This window comes from Porcisia hertigi, chromosome 36 (assembly GCF_017918235.1).
Source record: "Porcisia hertigi strain C119 chromosome 36, whole genome shotgun sequence".
NCBI lineage: Eukaryota > Euglenozoa > Kinetoplastea > Trypanosomatida > Trypanosomatidae > Porcisia > Porcisia hertigi.
Genome location: NC_090595.1, coordinates 3,056,635 through 3,069,370, shown reverse-complemented (window position 1 = coordinate 3,069,370; position 12,736 = coordinate 3,056,635). Strand labels below are relative to the sequence as shown.

The 12,736-nt window shown below is 52.6% G+C and overlaps 2 protein-coding genes across 2 annotated transcripts; both read left to right on the top strand.

Moving 5' to 3' along the window:
* Positions 1-282: 282 nt before the first annotated feature.
* Positions 283-1,956, top strand: JKF63_00776 (uncharacterized protein; the record flags this gene model as incomplete). Its single annotated transcript, XM_067896825.1, has 1 exon — positions 283-1,956. One exon carries the CDS (start codon positions 283-285, stop codon positions 1,954-1,956), a length of 1,674 nt encoding a protein of 557 aa, XP_067752982.1.
* Positions 1,957-3,657: 1,701 nt separating this feature from the next.
* On the top strand, positions 3,658-4,647 carry JKF63_00775 (uncharacterized protein; the record flags this gene model as incomplete). Its single annotated transcript, XM_067896824.1, has 1 exon — positions 3,658-4,647. One exon carries the CDS (start codon positions 3,658-3,660, stop codon positions 4,645-4,647), a length of 990 nt encoding a protein of 329 aa, XP_067752981.1.
* Positions 4,648-12,736: the final 8,089 nt, after the last annotated feature.

The window sequence follows — 12,736 nt, the reverse complement described above, 5'->3', positions numbered from 1 at the left end:
GTTTTGGTTTTCTTTCCCGTTGTAAGATTCGATACTTTAGTATTGGGAAGTCCCTAGACCGAGCTCATTATCGAAGACCGAAGGACAAACGGACGAATCAGCACAAATACCTCTAGAAATAAAACCCCATTGAGGTCTTTCTTTGGTTACATCTTTCCGGCTTCGTTTTTGGTGTGCCGTCTCTGCATACCGCGCCCCCTGTACCGTTCCCTCCCCTCCTTCCCTCCCTCCCTCCCCCCCCCTTGCAAGGCTCGTGTGTAGGTCATTCTCGGTCGTGCAAGAATGACCACTGTGCATATTTTTGTAGGGCAGTGCGGCAATCAAGTTGGCACGACGTTTCTCGACACGATCGCATCCGAGGCGGAGGCGAGCCTCGATGAAGGCTACCAGATGCGCGTTTCGGCTACGCACTTCAGACCAGCGCTGCAGGTGCCGCGGATGGGGCGCCAACAACCACCTTTGGCACCGACCGGCGCCGCGACAGTGCCGTCAAGCGAGCCCCCCGATGCGTCTCGCTGCCTCCGGCGCCAACGCTACTACTCACTCTCTCACTACGCACAAGAGTCGGAGCGTGCAGCCGTCGACACCTCGTTGCCTCAACCACGGTGTGTTTTGGTGGATATGGAACCCAAAGTAATCGACGTCACAATGAAGCGCGTTAACGGGCCCCTGAAATCTGACACACCGCCCCCATCTTCGCACCCCCAAGCAGCACAGTGTGCTTCCAGAGGCTTCTACTCGCTGGCGCCACAGCAGTGTGTGACTCGCGGAGAAGGTAGCGGCAATAACTGGGCCTTTGGGTATCACCAGCAGGGACAAAGTCGTCGCGACGCGATCGTAGAGTGTCTTCGTCGTGAGAGTGAACAACATGGCACTGCCGTGTCAACTTTTCATGTGCTTCACAGCATCGCTGGCGGCACCGGCTCTGGTGTCAGCTGCCTCGTAGCGGAAGAGATAAAGACGATGTTCCCACGCACCACCCTGCTGCACTCCGTCGTGTGGCCGTTCCGTTGTGGGGAGGTGGTGACGCAGTGGTATAATGTTCTCATGGCGGCTAGCACGCTGCGAGACCTGGCAGATGGCATCTTCATCGCTTCTAATGACGCCATCGCGGAGGAGCTAAAAGGCGCTCGGGCGAATCACGGCTTCAAAGACGCTGGCGAAGTTTCCTTCCCGCTTATAAACCACCGTATCACCGAACTGCTCACGCCGCTTTATCTACCGCAACTTCTCTATACAGTCCCGTCTCCCCAAAGGGATGTCTCGAAGCATCGCATACTCGGCCCGAGGAGTGGCTCTCGCCAAGGCATCGTAGGGAGCGGCTCGCTCCGCTCCGTCGTAGAAGGCACCGCGCCGCAGCGGTACGCCACTGCCATGGATGTCGTGGAGTCCCTCTCGCTGGACCCTGTGATGAAGTTTTTCATGGGTTCATTGACGCCACAGAGGAGCAATGGTTCCCTTACGTGGGCGGCCGCGCTTGGCGAGGCGGCTCGCACGGCCACACACACCTTTACTGCCTCGACTGCACTTGGCCCTTTCCCCTCACAGGGCAAAGGAGCGCCTGCCCACGAGACGGACGTTTCCGCATTTTACATGCAGAACCGAAGCTGCTTATGGGTCCTTCGCGGCGTCGCGGCGAGTACAGACGGTATTCGTGAGCTGCGCAACCTGATGGCTGACAGCGCCGCGTCACCGTTCCCGATGACGTCGCTCTTTGTTACACCCGTAGAGGAGTGGCGTCCAAGCTTGTCGAGCAGCCGGCCGGACCAAAGCGTCACCCTGTACGGCCACACCCCCACAGTGGGCGAGGCGCTGGCGGATGCCGCCTGTCGCGCCGAAGAGCAACTCAACGTTGGCGCATTCGTGCACCACTTTGAGCGCTACGGGGTCTCAAAGGCGGAGCTGCGGGATGCTGCTGCTGTCTTGTATGACACAGCCGCTGCCTATCGTGTCTAGGTGTTGCGAAGTCCGCGACGGCTACTCTTTTGGGTCTGGTTTCATCGTCTTATGCCACAACGGGGGGATGTGATGCGCACGCGAGACAGGCTTCCAACAGTACGCGTCGCGTGCACCTTTTTTTCGCCTCTGTGAAATCTCCTCAAGTGGCAACGTTGTCTGAGAGATGAAAGGCTACGAAGAGCGTGCGCGTTGCGGGGCAAGGGGGGCGGGGGCCGGGGCGCGGGGCTACTGAGGGATCCGCAAGCGACTGAAATACGAAAGTCACGTAAAAGCGTGGACAGAGAGGTCTAATCCCCATGAGTGACAGTTTTGTGTAGGCACCTCCGCACTCTCGAAGTGCATTGCCGAATCTTTGCGCACATAAATACGTCACCCTTCCCGCATCTTCGTTGTAGGTCTGGGAACCCGGTCTACCCTGGAGGGGGAGGGGGAGGGGGTCTGCTGTCAGCTGGCCGGGGTGATGACCTTCCGTGAATTTGCGGACGCTCTCTTGCTGTTCTTGAAATCCTTTCCCTCCCCCCCTCCCTCCCTGTACACGCATACCACACTCACTGTTGCTCTTTCATTTTTTGCCGTTTTTTTCTGTGCATGCATTTCCAACATCACTGTCCCCACTCGCTCCCTTTTTCCTCTTCCCTGTCGTTTCAACCCACCACCACGAGGGGGCAATTCACCTGAATACCGACCGTTGTGAGTTACACTCCTCAGATATTTTAGTTCTCTTTTCCCCTCTCCCCCCTCCCCCTTTCTTCCTCACCTGTTTACGTTGTTGTGTGGGATCCTCGCCTGCTTTGCACCGATCCGTCCCCTCCCTCACCCTGCTGACTATTTCTGTTCCTGTCTGTGTGTGTGTGTTCCAATTCTATGAACGCCGCTTCCTCTGACGGATTTGGTGTGGGTGAACACACAAAAACGGAGGAGACGAACTATTGGAGGACCCCCATAATAGCAGGCAACCTGTACTTCAGCGCCCTTGTTCTCTCTCTTTTGTAAGAGAGAGAAAGAGAGAGAGAGGGGGTACCCCAAACGTGTTGCACCACGACCTCCTCCTCCTCAGCCCCTCCCCTCAAACATACTACACTGCACACGTAGCGAGCAAAGCCATTGGAGCACATCAATGGACAAACAAAAAGGCACTACAAAAAAAAATTAAGGGTAATGCAAACTCTCTATCCTGACCTATGCAACTACAAGCGAGCACAGGTACTCCCCGCCCCCGCCCTCTTCCCCACACACGCACAGACAAAAGGCGATGCACGTCGTGTCAGTGTCGCTCGTCTACCTGCTCATACTTGCTTGTTCCCGTTCTAACGTGCATTCCGAGTGTGTTAAATGGACGCCTTCTCTGAACTCCCCTGCGCCTTAATGTGGTCGTCCTTTCCCACTTCTCCTGCTTTCCCTTCTCGATTTTCTCTGTGTCCTTGGCTCGACCTCCCCTCCCTCACGTCAATGGGATACGTTTTTTCTGTTGGGTTTCCCCTGTGATCCTTCTTTTTTTTTTTCGTCGTCCCCCTGGCGTGGCGGGTGGGCGGGAAATCTATTTTATAGGTTCATTCCATTTCTGGGGACCCCCTGTTCTCTCGAGTTGCTGCGTGTCAGAGCTGCTCCGCCGCTCTCCTGTACTATCACAGCAAAAAGGAAAAGATACACACGCACACACACACACACACACACACACACACACAAAAACAAAGAAGCATGGCCACCATTGTTTCCTCCAATGTCCCCAGTCTCTCACGAGACCTGCGGATCCGATCGGCGTCTAGCTACCGCCACGACCCGTACGCATTCTCACTTCTGGAAGAAAAGGACCGCGATAGTGCCGCAGAGTCTTTTCGCTACATCTACAATGTCTTGGCTAAGGAGAAGAAGAGTGAGCCTATGTCGCAGGAGAAAGAGCAGCGAAGGAAGGTGACCAAGGGTGCTCCTGTGAAGACTATGGACAGCAAGTTTAGTTCCAGTTGTCCCACCCCCGATATGGAACACTTAGATACCTCATCCACCAAGAGCGGTACCACGGCAGATAGCGGCAACGATGATGGCGTGAGCGAGGCGAGTAGCGAATCTGGTAGCCAACACACAAAGGAGATAAACTCAACGGTCCGCTCTGGGTTTTCGGTCACCGGTGCACACTCGCACCCCGCCTCCTCCTCTCTTACCTCTGGCGCGACGGCCGTCCCAGCTGTGATCCGCTACGCCTCGGTGAACTTCCGTTTCGGCTCTGCCTGGTTCATAGCTCCGTTTCGAACGTTCACTGGCGACATGGTCGTAGCGCAGTACCCAGGCAACAATGGTCTACATATGGGTCTGGTTAGTGCCATCACCACTGCCAAGCCGATCACCTTTTACACGGAAGACAACATGGACCCGAACTACCTCTCCCCCGAGGAGATGCTGACGGTGCCGCGCTTGCTGCGTCATGCGCGCGACTTCGACAAAGAGACGAAGTTGGACCTCCGAAGTCACGATTTGAGGTCGCTGGCTAACGCGCGGAAACTCGCTGCGGAACTCGGTGTCCCTGTTCAGTTTCTCGATGCAGAGTGGCTGCTCGACCTCAGCGCCGTCACGTTCCTGGTGAAAGTCTTTGGCGACAAGAACCTCGTTGATCGACTGGTGGACGAACTGGCACTACACGAGGGCGCCGAGGTTGTCTTTACGTACCCGGTCTCGTCTGCCGCGATGTATTAATAGACACAACAAAAATGATTTTTTTTTCTCTCTATTGTGAGAAGGTGAGCGGTTTCGAGAACTTGTCGGGAGAGATGAGTGCGTGGTTGGAAGACAGTGATACGAACACACACACACACAAAAAAAAAGAATCGGGCCCAGGCTCTCTGAGCGATGATGTTTTGAACGTGCCACGACCGTGTCCCTGGTGAGCTGCTCCTACTTGGGGGACTCACGTACCACTTTCCGTACTCCATGCGCGTTTGCCCAAACTTGTCTTCGATGTTTGCGCACTCATCCCTTTCAGTCTGTTCAGCAGTTATTTCCCTTTAGGTGTCGTTGTTGTATCCTGTGGTAAATCCCCGCGGTAACCTGTGAGCGCCGCGAGAGTGACGAGCGCTCCTTTTACACGGCCACGAGGCTAATGTGTATTAGCCACACTTGTTTGACCGCGTTTGTTCTTTTTTTTGTCTCCCCTTCCGCGTGTGTACGTTTTGTGTTGACAGGCGCCATCCTGATCAACATTTTGTTCTCTCCCTTCTTCGTTGTTGTCCCTCCCCCCCCACATCTCCCTCCCGAGTGCATACGTGTTCATATCTAAGCTGTTCGTTCCTACTGCATGTGGTGTTTAATGACTCCCTCCCCCTTCCCCTCCCCTTCCACACACACTCACACATACATGCACACAACTCGAGGGCAACGTCAGGGGTTATATTTATTTATATATTTATAGATAAGGTGAGGAGAAGAAAGCAGAAACCGTGTTTGCAAGCCCCTCTTCTGATGACGTAAAAAAGGGGGCGTACCGTGTGGGGGTGGAGGCTATAAAAAATGTATATAGAACACGCGATTCAGTCAAATACGAAAAAAGTGAAGAAGACTGTGGAAAAATGAAGTGGGCTTGGAAATGAACGCTTCACTGTCTCTCTTTTTTTCTGGGGGTGGGGTGGGGGGGGGCGGGGTGACTGAGTGGGTGGATGGGGGTGTTTTTCCTCCTCTCCTACCGTATAATCTCACCGGAACTCGTGTGCCCCGCGCTTCTGCGCTCTCCCCTTTCGTTTTTTGTTGATTCTGCCTATTGTGTAGGCTTCAGCTCCTTTTTCTTTTTTGATTGTGTGTGTGTGTGTGCCAAGGTGTAGGCGACGCAGCGGCATCTCAAGTCAGATGTGACGGATCCACCGCCCCCCCCGCCATGTGGTGTACCACCTGTTTAGAGAAAGCACTATGTCCGCATATTTCTTTTTTTTTTCATTTTGTGCATGCGCGTGTCTTTTGAGGACCATTGTTGTCTTACCGTTTTGGTTTCACCCGCCTCCAACCCCCCCGCTCTCCCCCCCTGTAGGGACAGGTTCACAGCGGTACGTTTCGCTTTTCTGTATCTTCAACTCTCGGTGTTTTCGATAGATCAAACACTACACTGACCCTCCTTTTATTTTTGACCACCCTCTTTTTTTCACGATTTGCCTTCTAAACAGACAAGTATTTATACGTGGACATGAAACAGCGCATCGTGCAGGGTTTTTAAGGGGTTTATCCAAAGTCTCGAAGCCAGGCGTCATTCTTCTGCTCTGTTTTTTTTATATAAACGTGATACTCTCCACCTACAAAACTAGTGCGATCACACCACTGTTTACACCACTATTTTATGTTGCCGCACCACTGAGTCTTTTTTTCATGCCTGTGTGGATTCGCTTTCATCTCTACGGACTCATACCCTCCCTAAGCGTTCGCTTTCCAGGCACTGGCCTTCAGGAATTCTCACACGTGAATAGAGCAACGACAACCACAATCAACAATCGCACACACACCAAAAGAAAAACGCAACGAGGGGTGGTGTACACGCAGAAAAATGCGATGTGCTTTTATCTAGGGGCGCACGATTGCAGAGACGCGCAGGTTGTGCTGAAGGGGGGAGAGGGGGGCGGCACCCCTTTGTCGTGGATTGTTTGCTCGCAAGACGGTGCATAAGGTGTACTTGAGTGTTTCCCTGAGCGTCGGTGCGTGCGTGTGTTTGTGTCTGCTCTACCGGTGTGTTTTCTTATTTTCCCTCTTTTTTTTCTGCCTGCCCACCAACCCCTCCTCATGTCCGACCCTTTTGGTTCTTCTCACTTTGGTAAGAATTTTTTTTTTGTGGAAGCTGTTTTTATTTCCATATTTCTTTTGACTTTCTAGAACTCGTTCGCCTCTTTTTTTTTTTGTGTGTGTGTGTGTACTCGGCACCTTCGTGGTGATGTTCTCTCTGAAATTCTTTTGTTGATGCCTGTTTGTCATGGATTCTAGGATGGAGAGGGGAGGGGGTGGGGCAACATGAAGAAAAAGCAGTGCCATGGCGGCGATAGACGGTGATGCATTTCTGTGTCTACTACCGACGTGGGGGCTGTAAATAGGGGAAGCGCGAGATGGAAGGAAAGTTGATAACGTTCTGTTTTTTTTTTACGTGTGTGGTGGTGGTGGTGGTGAGAGAGGAATAGGAAAGCACGTAGCCTGGAACACCGAAAAAAAACTCCCACTTGACGCTGTATCGCTCATGTTCAAAAGGCCACGCTGACGCCACCGTTGCCTCCGCTCCTCGACATTATATACTGCATCCAGCAAACATGAGCATCTTGACAAGGTATCGTTTCGCTTTTCTTACCCTGGTGTGCCCCCCGGTGATGGGTGGATATCGGCACCCCCCTTTTTTCGCATCCCCCTTCCTTCCTTCCTCCCCCCCCCCTCCCCAGAGTGCTTCTAACCCCACCCTACCCTACCCCATCCCTTCTCCTCCGACGTTATCGCTTCATGTGTGCTGCTCACCGTGGAGGTCATGTCTCATTGAATTTGGCCTGTAACCTAGTTCCGCCCTCCCATCCTGTTTTTGTCCTTTTTCTAATTATCCAGGGTCGTCTGTACAGGTTCCCTCGTTCACTTCTTCTTGTCGTTTTATTAAAGGGGAGGAGGAGCGCTATTGTACCTCGTGCCCACCTCCGTGTTCCTGTTTCCTTTTCCTTGTTTGTTGCTGCTGCTGCTGCTCGTGGTCACTTTGACCATCCCCAACCGGGAGGAAAATACACACATGCACACAGACAAACACAAAGCTATAACCACAACCTACGCTTACGATATTTAGAATTCTCATGTGAGTCCGTCCTCTTTTGGCTCTTCATTATTTTCGCTTCTTCGCCTGTACAGCTCACTTTTGGCTCGGATGCCCATTTTCCTCTACAGGAGTCTCTCACTCCCCCCGTTTTTTTTTTTTCGTGCTGTGTGTGTGTGTTGCGACTGTGTCGACTTGTCGTTTTCCGTGTATCTTTTTGTTTTCTTCCGTGCGATACTCTGCCCTGCCTCGTACTTCCCCACTCCCCCCTTCCCCATCAGCGGTTCCTCTGTGTCTTTGTGTCGCCCACAGATCACCGGGATCAGGAAAAAAAACGGTTGCATGAGAACAACTAACAGAATGAGTTCTCACATTGGGGAACGTTGGCGTCCGGCGTCTGAGACGCGCGACTTGTTCTCTCGAGGCGCCGTCGACGACAGCCGCCCCACACCCGTGAACACGTGTACGCCGAGTTGACGAGGCGGCCCGAGGAAGCGTCTCACGCCGAGTTACCCAACGGGCCACCGAGACCACTGGTGGGGTGGGGAATTGGGAGGGGGAAGAGAGGAAGGAGAGGGGGAGGGGAGAGAGCAGGCAGACGGTGTGGCGGCGGCTGACACCGCGCTAGCCGTGTGGCCTCCTCCTCCCCACCAGGCCGTCTACTCCACCCGGCGTTGCCGTGACAGCGGTCCGCGCGGCGTTGTGCCCGACCTCTCCCCGACGTTGCTACGCGGGCCCTGCGGGAAGAGGTCGAGGCTCGGAGCACCCTGCGCTCGAGGTTACGATCTCGCACGGGAGGACGTGACGACGCACATCTGACCGGTGCGCGTCGCTGCCCTCCACCCTTTCCGGGTCCTGAGAGCGATGCGCGGATGCGCTGTCTGTGCGCTGCCCCCCCAAACACCCACACATGCACGCCCCGGTCTCTTCTGTTACCGACCACAACCTCCCACTCTTTTCCATGAAAGACGTGCGGACGCATGAGAGGTCTTGATGGCAGCGCTGCCGCGGACTCGTGACAGTGTTCGACATGTCGCGGCGCGTGCGGGCAGAGCACTGAGGCACGCCCTCTTTTTCACTCCTTTCCCCAAGAGGACAGCGCGGATTCTGAACTATTTTTGTTTCCCTCACGGCGCACAACTGTGCAGGCCATGGTGACGCGCTGCTGCGCGTGCCTGTGGTGGTGCGCTCCATGGAAGCGAGGGAAGCAGAGGTCAGTGAGTAGTGGGCGAAGACACAAGCCGATGACCCCTAATCGGGCGTAAACATGTGCCTGTCCTATGCGGCTGAGTGGGCTTGTGCAGTTAGTGTCCCAGAAATGTGACAGGAGCATCCGAAGTCACACTAGACATGGTGTGGAAAAGTTTGAAGGGGGAGGAGAAGAGGAGGCATCAAGTACAGGTACAGTGCAGTCTCTTTAAAGGAGGGGGGGGGGGGAGTTCATGCCCTGAGGCTATGGGGGCGTTCTTCCCGTTGAGATCTGATGACGTTCACAGTTGTGGTTCTCTTTTATCTGTACGACATGTGCGATTGTCTGGGCGCTTGAACAGAAAAAAAAAGGATAGCTGTCCATCCGGATCCGAAGCGTGTGCTGCGTGCGGGTTTTCCTGGCGTGTGCCGGACAGAAAAAAAATCCGAGAATGTGGCGAAGGATCGACAAGAAGGGCGATTTAGACCCATGGCCTCACTTGATTGCAGAGACGCCTGCACCTAGACAACAATGAGGTAGCCGTGGTGCACCAGAAGCGTGTGGGGTGTGTCCCTCTGTCTACGCATGTAGAGGTTGAGTCGTGGTTGAAGAACACGGTGGAGCAAAAGAAGGAGAAATACAAAAAACATCTGAATGAACAAGTTGCGAAAAACAATGTCGTCCAAGTTTGTGCACAATGCTTATCGGACGACTATAAGGATACACACACACACACACACACAGAGACACTGAGAGAGCTGATTTTATCTCGCAGGCAAAAGTATGTGTCCAGAACAGGTCATTACTCCACCACGCGCACAGGCTCAGTGCCACAGCTCCTCAAACAGGTTTTCTTCGAAAGGGGGTTGGTTGTATCTTCACCAGACAAACAATCTCTGTCTGTGTTGCATTCTCTCTCTCTGTAACCTGAGGAGTCATCGCAATTAGACTGGGCTTGGCTGTTCGATAAAAGCTGCCACCTCCTCCTCCTCTTCGAGTGGCATGGGGCTCCGATTAGAACGCTCTCTCAGCATGTGTGGTGGGGCAACGGATCCGTATTTTAAATTGTTTCCCCCCCCCCTCGGCCAGCGTCTTCTCTTGCATACCGGTGCGATCACCGGGCGGAGCTGCAGCGGGGGAATTTGTCTACGGGAAACATCAAGCTTAGATGTATGCACACTTCCAAGGGGGGGGGGATGCCCTGCATTCCGAACCACAAGTTTCTGCACGGGTCCACATGAATTGGTTAAACCCTCCCGTCACATTTACAACTGATTGGGAAGGTGGAAAGAGGAAAAAAAAAACAAGTACTAGAGAGGGGGCAAGAGATCCATGGCACCTTTCTGGGCGTACGCGGCGCCCCGTCTTATCCCAAGTGGTGTTATGAACAGTGGGGGAGAGCCTTAGAGTCGTTGTGTGTTGTTCGTCATGGAAGAAATTGGCGACTGGCATCCGGTGTTTGTGGATTCGTGCAGCTCCAACATGTGCGCTTATAGGTGGCTGCGTGACTTGTGTTTTATCCGCCTACTTGCAGTGTTTTCTATTCACCGACCTTAAGGCGCGAGTTAAACAAAAAAAAAAGGTGCGCTTTTCACATGGGAGAGGGGTGGCGTACAACGAGAGGAGAACCGGCGTCACATACGGAGCAAGAGAATTGGTGCGGTGCCTAGCGGCTGTTTCGTTATTTATTTTTATTTGAAGTCTGTTGGGCTTCCTCTTGTCTATCTTCTTGTCTTTTCTCGCAACCGTACCGACGTACACCCTGCTCTCACGATGGAGACGTGCATGCGCATGTGCTGCTCGCGCTCTCTTTTCATTTTATATATTTTTTTACACCTTTGTTTTGGCATTGGAAAATTCGCAAAAAAAAACGTTCTCTCGCTCCTGCTCTTTGCCAACCGTGTTTTATCCTATGTATATTTCAGTCCCCCACTAAAGCCGATCACGGCTCGTAATTCACTTGATGTTCTCCAGTCCTGTTTTTTTTTTTTCGCATTCCCCCTCCCCCCCCCTCCCTCGAACACACTCATTTTTGTCTATAGGCAACCAAAAAACTTTTAGACCGACGTTTTGTTTTGACGCCTCTCTGCTTTTGAGCCTTTGATCCATGTTGGGCTATCTCTGTGTCTGCCTTGACCCCCCCCCCTCTTTCTCTTTCCTGTGGATATGTTTTTTGTTGTTATCGCTCCCTTTTTTTTGTGAATGTGCTCGTCCCTGTGGCCACATCACGCATGTGCGTTTGCGTCTGCGACGGAAGAAACGATAACTTGTCCTCCAACAGAGAAGATTCAACAGAGGCGGGGAATGGTGCTATGGCTTGATCTCGTTTTTTTTTTTTCGTGTGTGTGTGTGTGTGTGTGTGTGTGTGTGTATGGGAGTGGGAGGGGGAGAGGGGGGGGGGGGGGCCGTTAGTGCCACTGGTGAGGGTGCGTTTGCGCTCGCGGTGTCCGTCTTGGACGCCTTTTTTTTTTGTGAGTGTGTGTGATTTTGTACGTTCTATTCTGGTTGTATGTTTTCGTCGCGTATTTTTATGCGCGTATGTTTTGAACTCTTTTCTCCCTTGTAGGGGGTGGTTGTATTGGTTTTAGCGCGTGTCTTTTTTTTTGTTGTTTTCCAAATGCGTCTGCTCCTCCGTAACGAGTATATTTACTTTTACCTCGTTTTTCAGCTGTCTTTATATATTGGCTTGTAATGACTCCTTCGCGTCGTGCTTATTGTTATATATGTGTATGTACGTTATCATAAGAGAGAGTCATTGTGTTCGTACACCTTCCTAATCCCTGTTTTGATCTCTCCCCCCCCCCCCGCCCCCCGCCCGCGCTCCCCCTATACCCCACCTCGACGGTGTGACAGAAAACACAGCGTCCAACTTGTGTTGAACCTGGGCTGCGGTCGTTGGCAAGAGCGTATTTAGGGCGATTTTCAGGTCTTTGGCGAGAAGGACTTCTACTCTCAGAGAAACTCTGAAAAAAAAAGAAGAGCGGGTGGGAGGATGAACGCGAAGTATTGTCTAACCGCTCTTTTTTTTTTTGCGGTTGTTGTTGTTAAGGGGGTCTCCAGTTTTGTCTTTGGATCTCTCTCTTCGTGTTGCGCTGTATCTTGTCACCTTCCCTACCCCCTCAAAAAAAGAGATCGGGGGCAAGTCCAAGTAATCCGCAAAAGGAGAGTCGGGAGACACACGAGGCAGGCCAAGAGGACACACACCCACACGGAGGTGGCAGAGCTTCATATGCAAAACTTTAAAGGGGAACCGGAATCCGAATTCAAAAAAAAAAGATGAAGCCACGTCTGGATAGTTGCGGAAAGAGGGATCATGCAATGAATGCTTGGGTGTGGTGATTAAGTAGCACACAAACACACCATTGCGGGATCATCTCACTGCAGTACCAAGGCTCTCGTTTCTCTCTCGATTTGCTGGTGCCGTCATCTGTTTTTGTTTCAATCGGATTCACTTTCTTTCACCCATACACACAACATCAGCACGTGTTCTCCCTCCTCCCCCCCCCCCCCCTCACTCTACATATGTATATATATTTATATTTAGTTTTCCGATATGCGCGTCTGAGCCAGCTCTCTACCTCGTGTGTGCGTGTGTGTGATGTGTGTGCGCACGTCTGCGCATGAATAGTGGTCTATACTTGCATGATTCACTGTGCTTGTTGATCCCTCATACTCCTTCACTTTCCACCCATCCTGTCATCCACGCGCAAACACACAGATAGCCCACACGTCTCCCCACCACCACCTGTCCTGTTCTATTTTTTTTTGGTTCCACAGAACGTTCAAGTGCCTCTCTCTTTTTTGCTCTCTTTTTTGTTTTTCAGTTGTGCCTTCTTCCGTTTTTT